This window comes from Mandrillus leucophaeus, unplaced genomic scaffold, assembly GCF_000951045.1.
Source record: "Mandrillus leucophaeus isolate KB7577 unplaced genomic scaffold, Mleu.le_1.0 Scaffold169, whole genome shotgun sequence".
NCBI lineage: Eukaryota > Metazoa > Chordata > Mammalia > Primates > Cercopithecidae > Mandrillus > Mandrillus leucophaeus.
In genome coordinates, this window is record NW_012101687.1 from 97,604 (window position 1) to 112,927 (window position 15,324).

The 15,324-nt window shown below is 39.5% G+C and overlaps 1 protein-coding gene across 2 annotated transcripts in view; it reads right to left on the reverse strand.

The window, feature by feature from the left end:
* Positions 1 to 4,975: 4,975 nt before the first annotated feature.
* WIF1 (WNT inhibitory factor 1) overlaps positions 4,976 to 15,324 on the reverse strand; it is a 71,684-nt gene continuing 61,335 nt past the window's right edge. Inside the window, exons 8-10 of one of the 2 annotated variants that reach the window (XM_011976559.1) lie at positions 10,446 to 10,499; positions 9,494 to 9,589; positions 4,976 to 5,823 (exon numbers count right to left, since the gene is read on the reverse strand). In XM_011976559.1, the coding sequence (XP_011831949.1) occupies positions 5,702 to 5,823; positions 9,494 to 9,589; positions 10,446 to 10,499 (272 nt within the window). In that variant the 3' untranslated portion in view covers positions 4,976 to 5,701. Of the gene's footprint in view, positions 5,824 to 9,493; positions 9,590 to 10,403; positions 10,500 to 15,324 lie in introns of both variants that reach the window. The other variant, XM_011976558.1, reaches the window with a different exon arrangement.

A 15,324-nucleotide genomic window follows, 5' to 3' on the forward strand; every position in this document is an offset into this window, starting at 1 on the left:
CAATGGTGTGATCTCAGCTCACTGCAAAATCTGCTTCCTGGGTACAAGCAATTCTCCTGCCTCAGCCTCCTGAGTAGCTGGGGTTACAGGCACACGCCACCACGCCCAGCTAATTTTTGTACTTGTAGTAGAGACAGGGTTTCATCATGTTGGTGAGGTTGGTCTCTAACTCCTGACCTCATAATCTGCCTGCCTTGGCCTCCCAAAGTGCTGGGATTACAGACGTGAGCCACTGCACCCATCCCTTCTTTTTCTTCTAAAGGCACAATTGCTGCAGTAATTTTCTGTAGTACATCCTTAGTTGCATCAATGTAGGTTGTCATGGCATAACCTATGTTCACGTCCTCATTTCAAGGTTGGCTTAAATGTGGAGCCAGACGACTGCAACCTTAAGGCTCACCTCGGCTCATTAACCTGAAGCACCTCCTCGGCCTGGTTTTGGATTAGAAACAAGGTAGTACAGAATCCAAATAAACAAGCCTGGGCGGAATATCCAACCGACAGAAAAGCAAAAACTTGTTCTTTACAATTCCAGTAGAATACTTAGGTTTAGCTCGTGTGACACAGCCAAGGATTCATTTTTCGACAAGATGCCCAGTAGACTTGGTGCCATGGGTGGCTTTGCTTCTGCAGAGGATGCCTTTGTTCTTTCCTCAAAGCATGTTATGTTTTAGGCTCAAATGCAAACTTTGAGCAAATGGTCATCTTCACAGAGTAAAAAAAACAATCACAGATTTTCTTTTTGGTTTTGGGTGTTTTCTTGAAATGAGGCAAGACTAATTTAGGTCTTTGGGACATTTGTTTTGGGGGTTTTTGGAAAATGTCATATGGCTTCTCATTGAATTAAGCTTCCATGTTTGGGGATGAATTTATTTTTTGTCACAAGGCTTAACATCCCAACTCAGCCAGGTTTCTGTGTGTTTCTTCTAATAAAGAACAGCAACTATGACTTGGAATATCCCCAAATTATCTTTTGGATTAAAATAGCTTGTTCACAGAATTCTGAAAAATATCTTTCCCTTGTGAGCTATAAACTTAAAGCTACTAACTCCTTTCCTAAGCAGGAACTGGTGTTCAAACAATTTGGACTAAAACATAAAGCAAATAAATACTTGTCCCCTCAATTTGCCATCTACTCTCTTCCCTAATTTTGTGTTTGCAATATTAATTCAGAAGAAATTCAGTAAATGGTCATTGACATAACCGATTCGTTGGCTAATAATTATTTCTTTCTTAAGGCTTGAGTTCTTACAGTCAGCCATAGGGCTGAAGCCAAGAGAAAGGCAAGGGAGGAGGCCAGTGTCTAAGGAGGGGAGGATGTTTTCTATTTTACCCAAACTTCCTCATGCATGGACCTAAGAACTTGCTCCCTGACAGGGCCAGCTTCACGGTGTGGTAACTGTGCAGCTGCACAGATTACTGCTTTGAGAAGGGCCTCATGCTTGTTGCGTGCTCTGTCACCATCTTGAAAATTTTAATGCTTTTTGAACAAGGAGCTCTACATTTTCATTTTTACTCTTGGCCCCTCAAATTATGTAGCCTGTTCTTCTCCTGAGTTATAGACGGCTTGGGCTCTCTGCTTTCTTCTCACTCTTCTCTCCCAGTCATGCCCCTGATCCAGGCTCAGGACCTGGACTTCTCCATTGCCATGTCGTCTGGAGCAGGAAGCTGAGTACTCACGCTACGGGGAGTCAACTTTCAGTGATCCTTCTGTGGATTTTGTGGATTATTTGTCATCTCATTAGTTTTTTTTTTTTTTTTTTTTGCCATCCCATGGACCTCTAGCTGGTTTGGACTTTCAAGAAAAGTCAGATAATTTCAAGTCATGCAAGCTGAACATGAGGAGAGAGGCAAATATGTTTCCCACGAAAAATCCTGCAATGCCAAAGCTCGATGAAAATTACATTTCATTTGTAATTTTTATACTCATCAATGATAAACCAGTAAACAGGTACAAAATCAATTTACATTTGGAGTTTACATTAGAATTCTAAAAAATCTTGCTGAACACCTGAATACTTTGGTTTATGATGTCTGTTTCCTGTATACAGTTTCTATTTTTTATGTTGAACCATATGGAGGCTCATTTATTCAGTGTGCTTATTAAATTTTTATATTTGCACCACTTGTATAAGCTGCCTAAGAATTTTTGCCACAAAACTCCTTTCTTTAAATAGTCATGTGTGTCTTTTTTAAAATTTTATTTCTTTATTTTTTATTGCCTTAGGAAATTCTTTTGAAATGGCAATATTTCTTCTTTACCCGATTTAAACATTGCTCACCTTACTATATTCCCTTCTCTTCTGCTACCTTGGTAGAAATGCTTTTGTGAAACCATATTTTATAGTGAAGATTTGTGCCTTCTTGAAGAATATGAAAAGAAATAGTCCTGTCTGTTATTACTCTGTCCATAATACTGAGAGCATTGTGTATTACATGACACTCTGACTTCTTTACGAGAACCATAGAAGACATTTCTCTGCTCTCAGTGAGATCTGGCTTAAGGCCTATGTTATCTGGGGCCATAACAAGCATATAAATCTAAAATTGTGCCAAAGAGAATAAAATGGCAGATGCCAGAGACTGCGAAATGTGGGTGAGGGGAGAGGGGGAGTGAAGAGAGGTTGGTTATGGGTACAAACATACAGTTAGATAGAAGAAATAAATTCCAATGCTTGACAGCAGACTAGGGTGACTGTATTTAGCAACAATATTGTGTATATTTCAAAGCAACTAGAAGAGAAGACTTGAAATGGTACCAACACATAAAAATAATAAATAATCCAATTATCCTGACTTGATCATTACACATTCTTTGCATGTAACAAACACTCACATGTGGCCCATAAATATGTAAATTTTGTGTCTGTCTATCAATCTATCTAGCTATATCTCAATATGGCAATAAGAACAGAAAGAATTTTAGGCCTGGAGACATATAGTCTGGAATAGTGGATGAGAAGCTGAACTCTGTCAGCATTTTCTTCCTCACCTCGTTTTCATGCAGTTCCTGTATAAATAAATTTGAAAGAAATATTTTAAAGATTATCAGCCTGAAGAGATGCCAAAAAAGTAGCATTCCCACAGACCTACACCTCTTGATCTAGCCCGAATAGAAGTACCTCATGCAGTCTAACTTCTCCTGACAACTAGTTTGTTTTCATATTTATGGTCTTTGGGCCTCCTAACCAACCATGGTTTCCTCTTTGAGGAATGAGGTTAGGACAAAAAGTGCATATGAGCTTCTGCACACTTGTGAGAGATAAGCATATGGTCCATCGCTCACAAGTGTGCAGGAACTCATGTATGCCTTTTGTCCAATCCTCCTTCTTCCACCAATTTTATTGTCTACACTATTTCCTTTTGCCTCATTTTTCCTACTTCTTTATCTTGCCAATGGTATACGTCTGACTTAACTCCTTACGACCTTAACTTTTAAATTCTTGTTTAGAGGCGTTTTATGCAGATACTATCCTCCTTTTCATTCTTTGTCTTCTTCTTCCTTCCCCTCCACGTTCTGTTGTATGGTAACTTCACAACAGAAATGACAATGATTTCATATACCATAAAGTCACAATTATTGGCCTTTCTATTTTTCTATATTTTTCTATATAATATATATTTCTATATATATTTCTATTTTTCTATATTTCTAATTTTTTCTATTCCCTTTAACATTTCTGGCTTTATAATGCATATATTAGTGCAGTTATCCATGTTAATAAATAGTGGTCATATATAGGACAGTGTGCTCAAAAATGTCTAATGAAATGTGCAATTCAAATGGTTCAGAGATGACCAACCAAGATTACTGCAGTTTACCCTTTGTTTCAGACTAACTTCCCTACCATTCTATTATTAATCTGTTAGTTAATATAACTAAAGTGCTTAGAACAAAGTAAGTACTATATACCTTAGCTATGATTATTATCCTCTCGCCAAACTTGACTTTCTGCCACCATCTTAATCTTCATTATCACAGATTTGGATTTTTACTTACTTAATAGCTTTAGACAAATGACTTGTTCCCATAGTGGGATCCCAATGTTGGTTCCCTGGTTCCTAGCCTGCTTTGCCAAGTCTATGTGATCACAGGCTGACAGGCCAGGCTCTCCCAGTTAGAGGAGAGGTTGCTGTGGTCCTGCACTGCATCAAAAGATGCATTCCCTCAGCCAAAGCCTTTCCCTTGATCCCTTCTGGTCATCAAGTCACCTCTCTACATCACACAACTGATAATGCCACACCCTAGTGGAAGAGAATCTGTAGACATTAGACTGTCTATGAAGTTAAGTCCACATTCCCTTGGGAGAATCAGAATAACATAGGCTGGAAAGCTGCTCTCTAGGATTTGTGGAGCTTTGTGTTCTATTGTGTCTGCTGAGAAAAAGGAAGGAGGGAGAGCAGCATAGCGGTACACTTTGGAGTCAGATGACACAGATTCAAACCCCGTCCCTGTCATGTGAGATCTTACTGTCTCCAAGCCTCAGTTTCTGATCTGTAAGAGGGCATAATGATAACTTGCCTCATAGAATTGTAAGATAACCCATGTACTATACTTGGGAACTAATAGGGCTGTTTGTTTTTTTGCTAGGTTCTCTCAAATCTTGGTGCCAACAGGTTTTTTAATACATGGGAGCACTTTTCATTTATAACATTCTGACCCTTGAGAAAGTCTTCCACTCAAGGGATATTTAACACATTCTACTTAGTGAGAATGTGAAATATTCTTGAAAGAAATAACAAGCTGAGACCTGACATAAATAGCGTTGCAGGTGGTGACAACAGAGAGCAGTATGGCGTGGCTGGAGTACAGTTAGAGAGCTGGGAGGGAGGGCTGACACTGAAGAGCTAAGGCAGGGGTAGACAAAGGAATAGCTTTGTTTCTTTATGATACTGGAAGTATTAACTACCACTAAATTGCAACCAACTTTATTTTCATAAGACAGCATGTGCAAAGATCACCTCCGTGCAACACTCAGAAAACTAAAGCAGCACCTTTATTTTATACATACAAACAGTATAAAATGTTTATTATGTAAGAGCTGTGTTTTGTTTACAATATATTACATTGCTTCAAGCCAATGCAAAAAGTTCATACATTATATTCCCTATTTCATTGTGTTTAGAATATATTATATTGTTTAAATGCCACTACCACAGTGTAATTTTTTTTTTTTAATACTGAATCTCTGGAATAATGGTAAGGTCAAAATATACTGTATTGAGAGTTTAAAAGTTAAGAGCGATTTTTTAAAAATGTGACAAACATCTAAATATCTGACAATAAAATCTGAAATGCTGTAACTTCAACATTATTAATGGCTCCATCCAAATTCTTGTGACTTACACATTTTTGCCCAATTTAACCTTTCGAATGTTCCCCTGCCCTCAGACACCATAAATGCATTGTGATTTTGAAAATATCTGCCAACTACACACTGAAAATCTTAACCTGATCAAATGACATAATATAAAATCTGTCCCAAAGCACTGAAACAAGAAAATCTATACCATCATGCTACAGACGTACTTAGAAAACTTAAAAGGAAGAGTAAATATCAGCTCAGTGATTTATAATGAAGCTAATAAAATTCAGGCCAGTATTCTTAAGTGTAATGAACATTATTTGAACATTCAACACATGAAAGGTTAACAAAGGCTATGAACTTGGTGTAACTTAAAACGTTTCAGATGTCGGAGTTCACCAGATGTAATTGGATTCAGGTGGATCCCGCCGCTCCTCGGCCTTTTTAAGTGAAGGCGTGTGCTGCCTGAGCTGGGCGCCTGCTGGCCTCAGGGCATGTATGAGGCTGGCTCCATACCCTGCAAAATTATTCACAGCTTAAAAGGAAAGAAACTACAAAACCAGGCTCTTCAGATTCATTACTAACCATTCAAATGAAATCCATTTTTGCCTTTTCAACCCAGAGTGAAAAACCACAATGACCACAAAAAGCTACCTGACTGAAGAGATCTCTCTTAAGAGCAACCCATTTTACTAACTCCATGAAACCAGGTTTCTGTTGGATTTCTCATTCTCTATATATTCTCGCCATGCAGAAACTCTTGATGCAAGATCTGGGTGAATGTGACTGGAAGGATAGTCTCCATCCAAGGGCTGGTAAGGATCTGGCACTGAAATTTTGAATGCGGCTACAGATTTGGTCATTGATCCTTTTCACTGCACTGCAAACCTAACCTAGCTGATATTGATCCAGTTCAATATGACGACCCTACTCTTCATAAAGATCACATGATTGGGTGTGGCTATTGCACTTATAAGACAGGAATTTTGTAAAAATTAAGGACTTTCATTATACGTGTTAAGGAAAAGGTTAAGATTTGAACTGACTCTTCCTTATCAATGGAGATTTGTGTTTTGGTCAAGGTGGTCATCTATCTGTTTCCACCTGGGTTGTAAATGGAATGTACTGAGTTACACAACTTCAGACCTCCCTTCTTCCTACTTGGGGTGATGCTCGGGGGTAGTGACTCATTTCTCATTTCCTAAAACTGATCCAAGGCAGCAAATTACATTGTAAAAATCTGCCTCCATCTTCTTGTGCATCAAAGTTAAATCAGCATTTATTTGTTCCTTGTGTTTTTATATGCAAACATGCCGTTACACAGCTACCGAGAACAGAATACTTTTTTCCTGAATGTGTTTCTTTGAATTGTCAATATGTAGTCTAGTAGCTCTTGGAGTGGTCAAAACCTGAGCCACCAATGAACTGGAGTAAATCCCTACCATGCTGCTTGGCCTGTGACCCATGAAGCCCAAACTTCCCTGTTGGTGAGGGTGAGCCTATGCAGGGACGTCTGTCTCCAGTATCCTCCTCCTCACCATGATGCCTGGGTCCCTGGACATCCCAACGTGTCATCCCACTGGAAGTATGTTCTTAGCAGAACTCTATGCCTCAGAGCTTCCTTGTCACCTCCCTCTAATCAAAATAAACCCCCTTCTTTCAGTTCAATTATTTTAGCTAATGTACAAAATGACTGGGTGACTTCTCCTGGAAAACACATTTGCATTTGAATCAAGCACCAGGTCATCTTCTTGGCATGCAATGCTTGGATTTGAAGGAGGCACACTGATGGCAGAAGCTTTCAGCAGCATAATCTCCAAGTGGGGGTGCTATTTGGAGGCTGGCAGACCTGCCAGGAGGGCTCATCTACTACACGAGGGCCCCTAACTTGCCTTCCCTTTAGAAGAATGACTGGGTACATCAGAAGTAACAGTGCCCTTGTTCTCCCCTCTTCATCACTTGTGGGGATCACTGGGACCTGGAAGTGAGTCTTAGAAGACCTTTGTAACTAAGTCCTGGGATGTGTGGTCTGATCTAGGTGTGAGGATTTTTGAAAGTTATTTTGATTCTGAGACAAGCCTCAGGGTTTGTCTCCAGTTGAGGGTGGCATAAGGGCTTCGGTTTACTCTTTTCCAAAATGGCGCTAGAAATATTGAGTCTCCTACAGGTCTTTTAGTCCAAAGAAGATCTCCTTATCAGTATGTCCTAGCAGGGATACCATTCAACCATTCCCACTGTGAGAGAAGTGATTTTCCTGAGGAGCTGCACTGCTTATTAAACTGTGTCCACCTGAAGCCAATTTAATCAACCATCCAGTTAATTCAATGGAGAAAAAGCATCAAATCAATGGCTTAGTGTAGTGATACGGTTCAGCTGTGCCCCCACCCAAATCTCATCTTGAATTGTAATCCCCATAATCCCCATGGGTCAAGGGAGACACCAGGTGGAGGCAATTGAATCATGGGGATGGTTCCCCTATGCTGTTCTCCTGATAGTGAGTGAGTTTTCACGAGATCTGATAGTTTTATAAGTGTTTGGCAAGTTCCTTCTATGGTCATTCTCTCTCCTTCCACCTTATGAAGAAGGTACCTGTCTCCCTTTGCCTTCGGCCATGATTGTAAGTTTCCTGAGGCCTCCCTAGCCATATGGAAGTGTGAGTCAAACCTCTTTCCTTTATAGGTTACTCAGTGTCTGGAAGTTCTTCATAGCAGTGCAAGAACAGACTAATACACGTAACTTAGACCAGACACCAACCTACCTTAAAGTAAACAGATGTACAACTACATCTGTTATAGATACATTATCTATACATTATATTATAGCTACATTAAACTAATACAATATGAACATTGTAAAATATAAGCAAAACTTAGAAATTAGAAAGATGACCATAAGTATATTAAATGTATATTTATATATATAAATCAAATTTAAAATATAAAAAATATTTAAAAACTAGTATATTCTTTTAGCACCCCAGTGGATAATTTCAACACTCACTGGGTTGCATTCACCAACCTTTGGAGACTACTGGTCTAGGAAAACATCTGACATGTGAGTGATTTGTTCAACTTGTATCCATTACTTTGGTGACATAATATGGTAGACACAACCTGGAATTTTGTGAATTTGCTTTTTTTAATTAATTAATTAATTTATTTATTTAATTTTAGAGACAGGGTCTTGCTATGTTGCCCAGGCTGATCTCAAACTCCTGGATTCAAGAAATCCTTTTGCCTCAGTCTCCCAAGTAGCTGGGACTACAGGCATGCGCCACCACTCCCAGCTAGGAATCATGTTTTTGAAGAGTATGGTGTGTGACTGATGTCTTCCTTTTTTCAAACTAAAGTGGACAGTGGGCCCAAGCTTAGGAGACTGAGTTCTAGCTGCCAGAAATGCTGAAACTGTGTTGTTTTGGTAATTTGCTAATTGACTGTCCCTCCACTCCACAAGGCAGGGCCTTTTCTGTCTGTGTACTGGTGTGTCCCCAGTGCTCGGATTCATGCTTAGCACAGGAGAGACCACAATCAATACTAAACGCATTTAGCAAGTTTCATTGTGTGTCTAAAAGAGGCCAGCTGTTTATCTACATAGCTAGCTCATTTTTGGTAGTAAATTTTGAAAAAATGTAACTCCATTATCACATCTCTCCCACAGACAACTTTATAAACCTTTTCTTTCCCTCAAAGGAACTCATTTACTTACTATTACCAATACGATTTAAATATTTTAAGAAGCAAAATGCTTCATGTTTTATAATGATACTTGACAAATCATGAATTATAAAATCAGAGGCAAGGAGATACTGATTCCACATTTGATTTAAAAATCTTAATTTCATATGTCATTTCTTTCATAGTTAACATACTGTATTACCCCAAATCAATCTGTATTACTAATTTAGCCTAGAAAATATTTATGATATTTTACAGATGTGATATTTTACAAAGATGCATTACTCTTTACACACTAAAGCTTAGACTCTAAAGTTTAAAGAGGTGGAGAAGTGTGGGGGAGAAGAGGCAGAGAAGCTGCTTTTAATGAAATGGAAAGCAGGGCTGAGTTATAGGTTGACTGTTAGCCTTTGAAGTCAAGAAACAGAAGTGAAAAGGCTGGCTCTCTGGTCTCCCACTCACTTTTATTTTTATTTTTTTCCTTGTTTACAACTTTTTATTTCTCCCACTCACTTTTATTGCAGTGTCTTCCATGCCAACCTTCTTGACACTGGCATTTGTTGGGTTCATGGCAGGTTCCATGTGCACCACAGCCAGGCTCGCAGACAGCTAGAATCAAAGGAAATAAAAAGAGTATTTCCTGAGCTTTCCTTTTTCAACAGAATTACATAGTTGCTTTCCTTGCAATTCTTTAGAACGTGTTAGTTTTGGCTTCATCCTCTAATTTTTTTTCCTAAGTCAATCTCCAGCCATAAGTTGGTTTTGGACTTTTTGTAAAGTCCTGAGAATGATCTTTAAGCATGATATTTTTCATTTGCAAAAGACGTTCAGTAGGATTTTGAAACTGCTGGATCATGGAAGTTTATTTTCCTTAAGAAAACACCTGGCTGGGCGCTGTGGCTCACGCCTGTAATCCTAACACTTCGGGAGGCCGAGGCAGGTGGATCACGAGGTCAGGAGTTCAGGATCAACCTGGCCAAGATGGTGAAACCCCATCTCTACTGAAAAAATACAAAGATTGGCTGGGTGTGGTGGCAGGCACCTGTAGTCCCAGCTATTCAGGAGGCTGAGGCAGGAGAATCAATTAAATCTGGGAGGCGGAGGTTGCAATGGTCCTAGATTGCGCCACTGCACTCCAGTCTGGGTGACAGAGTGAGACTCCGTCTCAAAAAACAAAACAAAACAAAACAAAGAAACCACCTTATAGTTAAAACATTCAGTTGCATGTGTGAGTATCCATTTTTTTACATGCACAGATTTCATACAATACCTCTGGTCTACATAAGGAAGCATATATGTCAGTGAAGAAAGGTTAACTGTGATGCCCGGGCAACATGCAGTAGGCACAGAAGTATGCAGTGAGAGACTCCTGCTAGTTTAATGACCCCGTAGCCCAGATTGGCAATGTGTATGGGGTACTTACGCTTTGAACAGAGGTCTCCCTGGTAACCTTTGGAACACTTACATTTGCTTTTACCAATGCATTTACCTCCATTTCGACAGGGTTGTGGGCATTTGCCTGAAAAAGAGAAGAATGCAACTAAACAAGGAACCTGGTGCTTCATTCAGAGGTAATTACATTTTTCAGAGGAATTACAAGGCTTTGAGAGGATAAATGCTTTTAAATGGCAATTTTCATTTATTTCAGATCTACTCTGGCTTTTATTTTGTTTGAGTTTTGTTTTTGGAACAGATAGGATAATAGTTTTAACTTACGCTTTTGGATTATAAATGTGTTGCCAAAATGCTGTGTGTGTATATATATGTATATATATATATTTTTAAGTAAAGACGGGGTTTCATCCTGTTGGTCAGGTTAGTCTCCATCTCCTGACCTCAAGTGATCTGCCCGCCTTGGCCTCCCAAAGTGCTGGGATTATAAGCACAAGCCACCATGCTCAATCCAATTACTTTTTAATAAACAGAATAATCTTTTAACTGACTCATAAATACTTGCTAAAATATACTTTACTAAAAGTTATGACATAAAGGGCCCTTTAAATAATCTTTTCTCTGGGTATTGGTTTTTGTTTTTTGGTTCTTTTTGAGATGGAATCTTGCTATTTTGCCCAGGCTGGAGTATAGTGGCGGGACCTTGGCTCACTGCATCCTCCGCCTCCTAGGTTCAAGTGATTCTCCTGCCTCATCCTCCAGGGTTGCTGGGAACACAGACATGTGGCACCATGCCCGGCTAATTTTTGTATTTTTAATAGAGACGGGGTTTCACCTTGTTGGCCAAGCTGGTCTCGAACTCCTGACCTCAAGTGATCCTCCTACCTCAACCTCCCAAAATGATGGGATTACAGGCATGAGCCACCATGCGCGGCCGAGTTTTGATTTTTGAATGTCACTTTTTTTGAAAGTGACTCTATACCTGTACCTGATGACAGTGTGTGCCTAGGATTCCCCAGAAAGCAGGACCTGCATGCAGCTAGTTTATTTGGGGAAGTGATTGTAGGAAACAGGAATGGGGGAATGGGAGGGGTGAAACGGAAGGAGGGAAAGGCAACACAAAAGTGTGTTTGTGGGTGGAAAACAGGAGTATGGGGCCGCTAAGTCGAGGTGCGGTGGCAATGGCTGGCGTGCAAGGCTGGCCAAGAGGCTGTGAGATGTGACACAAAAGGTGCCCAATATCACAGCAGTGCATTTTCCTGGAACGTCCTAGGTCCATAATGATACTTCGTAATTTCTTTTTTCTCTTTGCCCAATGAGTATTACGAATGCTTTTCACAGATCTTTGAATCACAGAATTTTAGAGCTGGAGTAAGGCCCTAGGTGTAAAAATCATGTAATTAATTTCTCACTTCTTTCTCCAGAGGCTATTCTCCCTCTGCAATCTATTATTTGCTATCCTAAGTCCTAGCTTTTGAAGAAGTGGAAGATAAGGTACTTTTTAGCTAGAGCTGAAACCACATCCTATGCCTGGCATAAGATGTTTTGAATACAGCAAGTAGCCCGTAGATTTTGGTAGTGGAGGAGTTTGGATTGCTTTTGTTGTTCTTTTTCTTTTCTTTTTATTCACTTCAGCAGAACACTCATTACAAAGGCTTCTGGGTACATAAGGAGAACTAAAGAAAATTTATCCTAAACCAACCCGCCTTTCACTCTCTAAGCCCTTCTTTTTATTGCCAAAGAAAGCTGTGAAGGAAGTCAACCCCTATATATTTTACTGACAAGTACTATTCATGACAAGCAAAAAGTAAATTCTTTATGAAAATCATTCTACTAAAAACATTTTATCTTTTTATTTACCTAAAAGGACTTTCTTCATATATGAGTAGACCAAAGCAGTATTTAGTCATTGTAGAGACAATATAGACATAACAATATTGGGATGTTAGGGTCTCTCACAAACCTGGAATGCTGTTAGACATTGAGGTTTTTCTGCATAGAGGTGTTCCAGAAACAGTTATTAAAACAAACTTAATAACAGAATATCACCTCTTCATTGACCAAAAGAGGATCCTCTTTTTTTTTTTTTTGGCCAGGTTTGAATACAAGAATACCATTTACTGTTTAGTTAAGATCTCAACTCTCACCCAGAAGAAGGCATATCTAACTCCAAATTTCCATTTGCATCAAAAAAATACCTGACTCCAACATATACACAAAATTGGGTCATATCACAGTACTCTGCAATGCACCAGGTTTTTTCAAGCGAGCAAGGTATGGGATGATAATTATATGGCAGAAAACACAGAGTACTCATATGTGAACTACTTGGTGGGCCCGAATTTTCTCCTCCTCTATGAGGGGTGAAGTTGGTAACTGGGATAACACAGAAAATGATTGGTGGAGAGAATCCTTTCATTGACTTCAAGAGGTTTTTTGTTTTCATGGCAACAGGGAAGTGAGGACCCTTAGATTCACCGCAGTCAGGAAGGAGGACATTCTCTCCTGGCTATCACACAACAGAAACATGACTGCAGGAGATGTTAGACATTTGAAAGCCATTACTAGTTCAAAGACTGTAAGAGCCAAAATTCATGAAGATCTGATTGTTTTAAAATTCAGAATACTGGAAACATCTTTAATATGAACTTCTTTTTCCTGAAAATATTTTGCAACCAAATTCTACGCATTAAATAGTGGAAAACTGATTCAGCCTGAGAGATGGCACATTTTTACTTAAGAGACTAAGCCCTAGCTGGGCATGGTGGCTCACGCCTGTAATCCCAGAACTTTGGAAGGCTGAGGTGAGCAGATCACTGGAGGCCAGGAGTTCAAGACCAGCCTGGCCAATATGGTGAAATCCTGTCTCTGCTAAAAACATAAAAAAATTAGTCAGGCGTGGTGGCAGGCACCTGTAATCCCAGCTACTCGGGAGGCTGTGGCAGGAGAATCACTTGAACCTGGAAGGCGGAGGTTGCAGAGAGCCAAGATGGTGCCACTGCACTCCAGCCTGGGTGACAGAGCTAGACTCCATCGAGAGAGAGAGAGACAGAGAGAGAGACAGAGAGAGAGAGAGAGAGAGAGAGAGAGACAGACTAAGCCCTGCCTGAAGACAAACAGATTTGACTAAGTTTAGGCTGTTGGCATTTTTACTGTAACCAATGGATGAGTCCTTGTAAGAACAATGAAATAAGGTATTGACAAAATAAAGACGTTAGATTTCCTCCACCTATGCAATTGTAGGATAACTTAAATTCATGACAGTTTAATGAAGAAAAAAGATAAAACGGTTTTTAAGTGCCAACTATTGTTAACTCTGGGTTTTAGGATGGTAGGTGATTTTTAACTGTTTCCTCCAATATTCTAAAAATTTTTAACAGAGAACATTTTATATTGAGAACTTTTATAAGAAGAACCCACTCAGTTATTTTTTAAAATCCTTTTCTAATCTTTGCATTAGAAAAGGGTTATAAATAATTTGGGTACTCTTTTTAACTGAAGGTTCATTAAAGATTCTTGGGAAATCCATGAGTCTTAGATAACAAGATGAATGTACATATCATCCATCCAGATACCTCTAACCATAGTTTTGTTAACCTACAAGCACATCTCACAATCAACTCAGAATGAAGTTTGAGATGGTATCATTCTTCTTCTTTTTTTTTTTTTTTAAGATGGAGTTTTGCTCTTGTCTCCTAGGCTAGAGTGCAGTGGCTCAGCCTTGGCTCACTGCAACCTCTGCCTCCACGGTTCAAGCGATTCTTTTGCCTCAGTCTCCTGAGTAGCTAGGACTACAGGCGCCTGTCACCACACCTGGCTAATTGTTGTGTTTTTAGTAGAGATGGGGTTTTGTCATGTTGGCCAGACTGGTCTCTAACTCCTGACCTCAGGTGATCTGCCTGCCTCAGCCTCTCAAAGTGCTGAGATTATAGGCATGAGCAACTGTGCCCAGGTGAGATGGTATCATTCTTGATAGAGGTCAGGAGAAATGAAAATAAAGATGACATCAGAATATACATTTCATTAAAAAACAAAACAAACAAACAAACAAAAAAATACAGCCAGCAATGAGTGCTGGTGAGGATGTGGAGAAACTGGAACCCTCATACACTGCTGGTGGGAATGTAAAATGACGCAACATTTTGGAAATGTTTGGAAAACAGTCTGGTAGTTCCTCAAAAAAGTTGTTACCATGTGACTCAGCAATTCCACCCCCAGGTAAATATTCCGAAGAAATGGAAACGTCCACACAAACATCTCACACACAGATTTTCATAGCAATATTATTCGTAATAGCCCCAAAGTGGAAACAACCCAAATGTCCAACAACTGATAAATAAACAAAATGTAGTAAATTCATAAAATGGAATATTATTTGGCAATAAAAAGGAATAATGCACTGATATATGCTACACCATGAGTGAGCATTGAAAACATTAGAATGAACCCAGGTGAAAGAAGCCATACAAGAAATGCCACATCTTGTATGATTCCATTTATGTGAAATGTTAAGAATAAGCAAGTCTAGAGACACAAAGTAGCTTATTGGTTGCCAGGGTCTGGTGGGAGAGGGGAAAGGGAGTGACTGCTAATAGGTACAGACTTTCTTTTGGGGATGATAACATGTTCTGGAATTTGATAGAGGTGATGGCTACACAATCTTGTGAATAACCTGAATGGTACATTTTAAAATGTTGAATTTTATATGATTGTGACTTATATCTTAATTAAAAATAAGAATACAGGGATCGGGCGCGGTGGCTCAAGCCTATAATCCCAGCACTTTGGGAGGCCAAGACGGGCGGATCATGAGGTCAGGAGATGGAGACCATCCTGGCTAACAAGGTGAAACCCCGTCTCTACTAAAAAATACAAAAAACTAGCCGGGCAAGGTGGTGGGCGCCTGTAGTCCCAGCTACTCAGGAGGCTAAGGCAGGAGAATGGTGTAAACC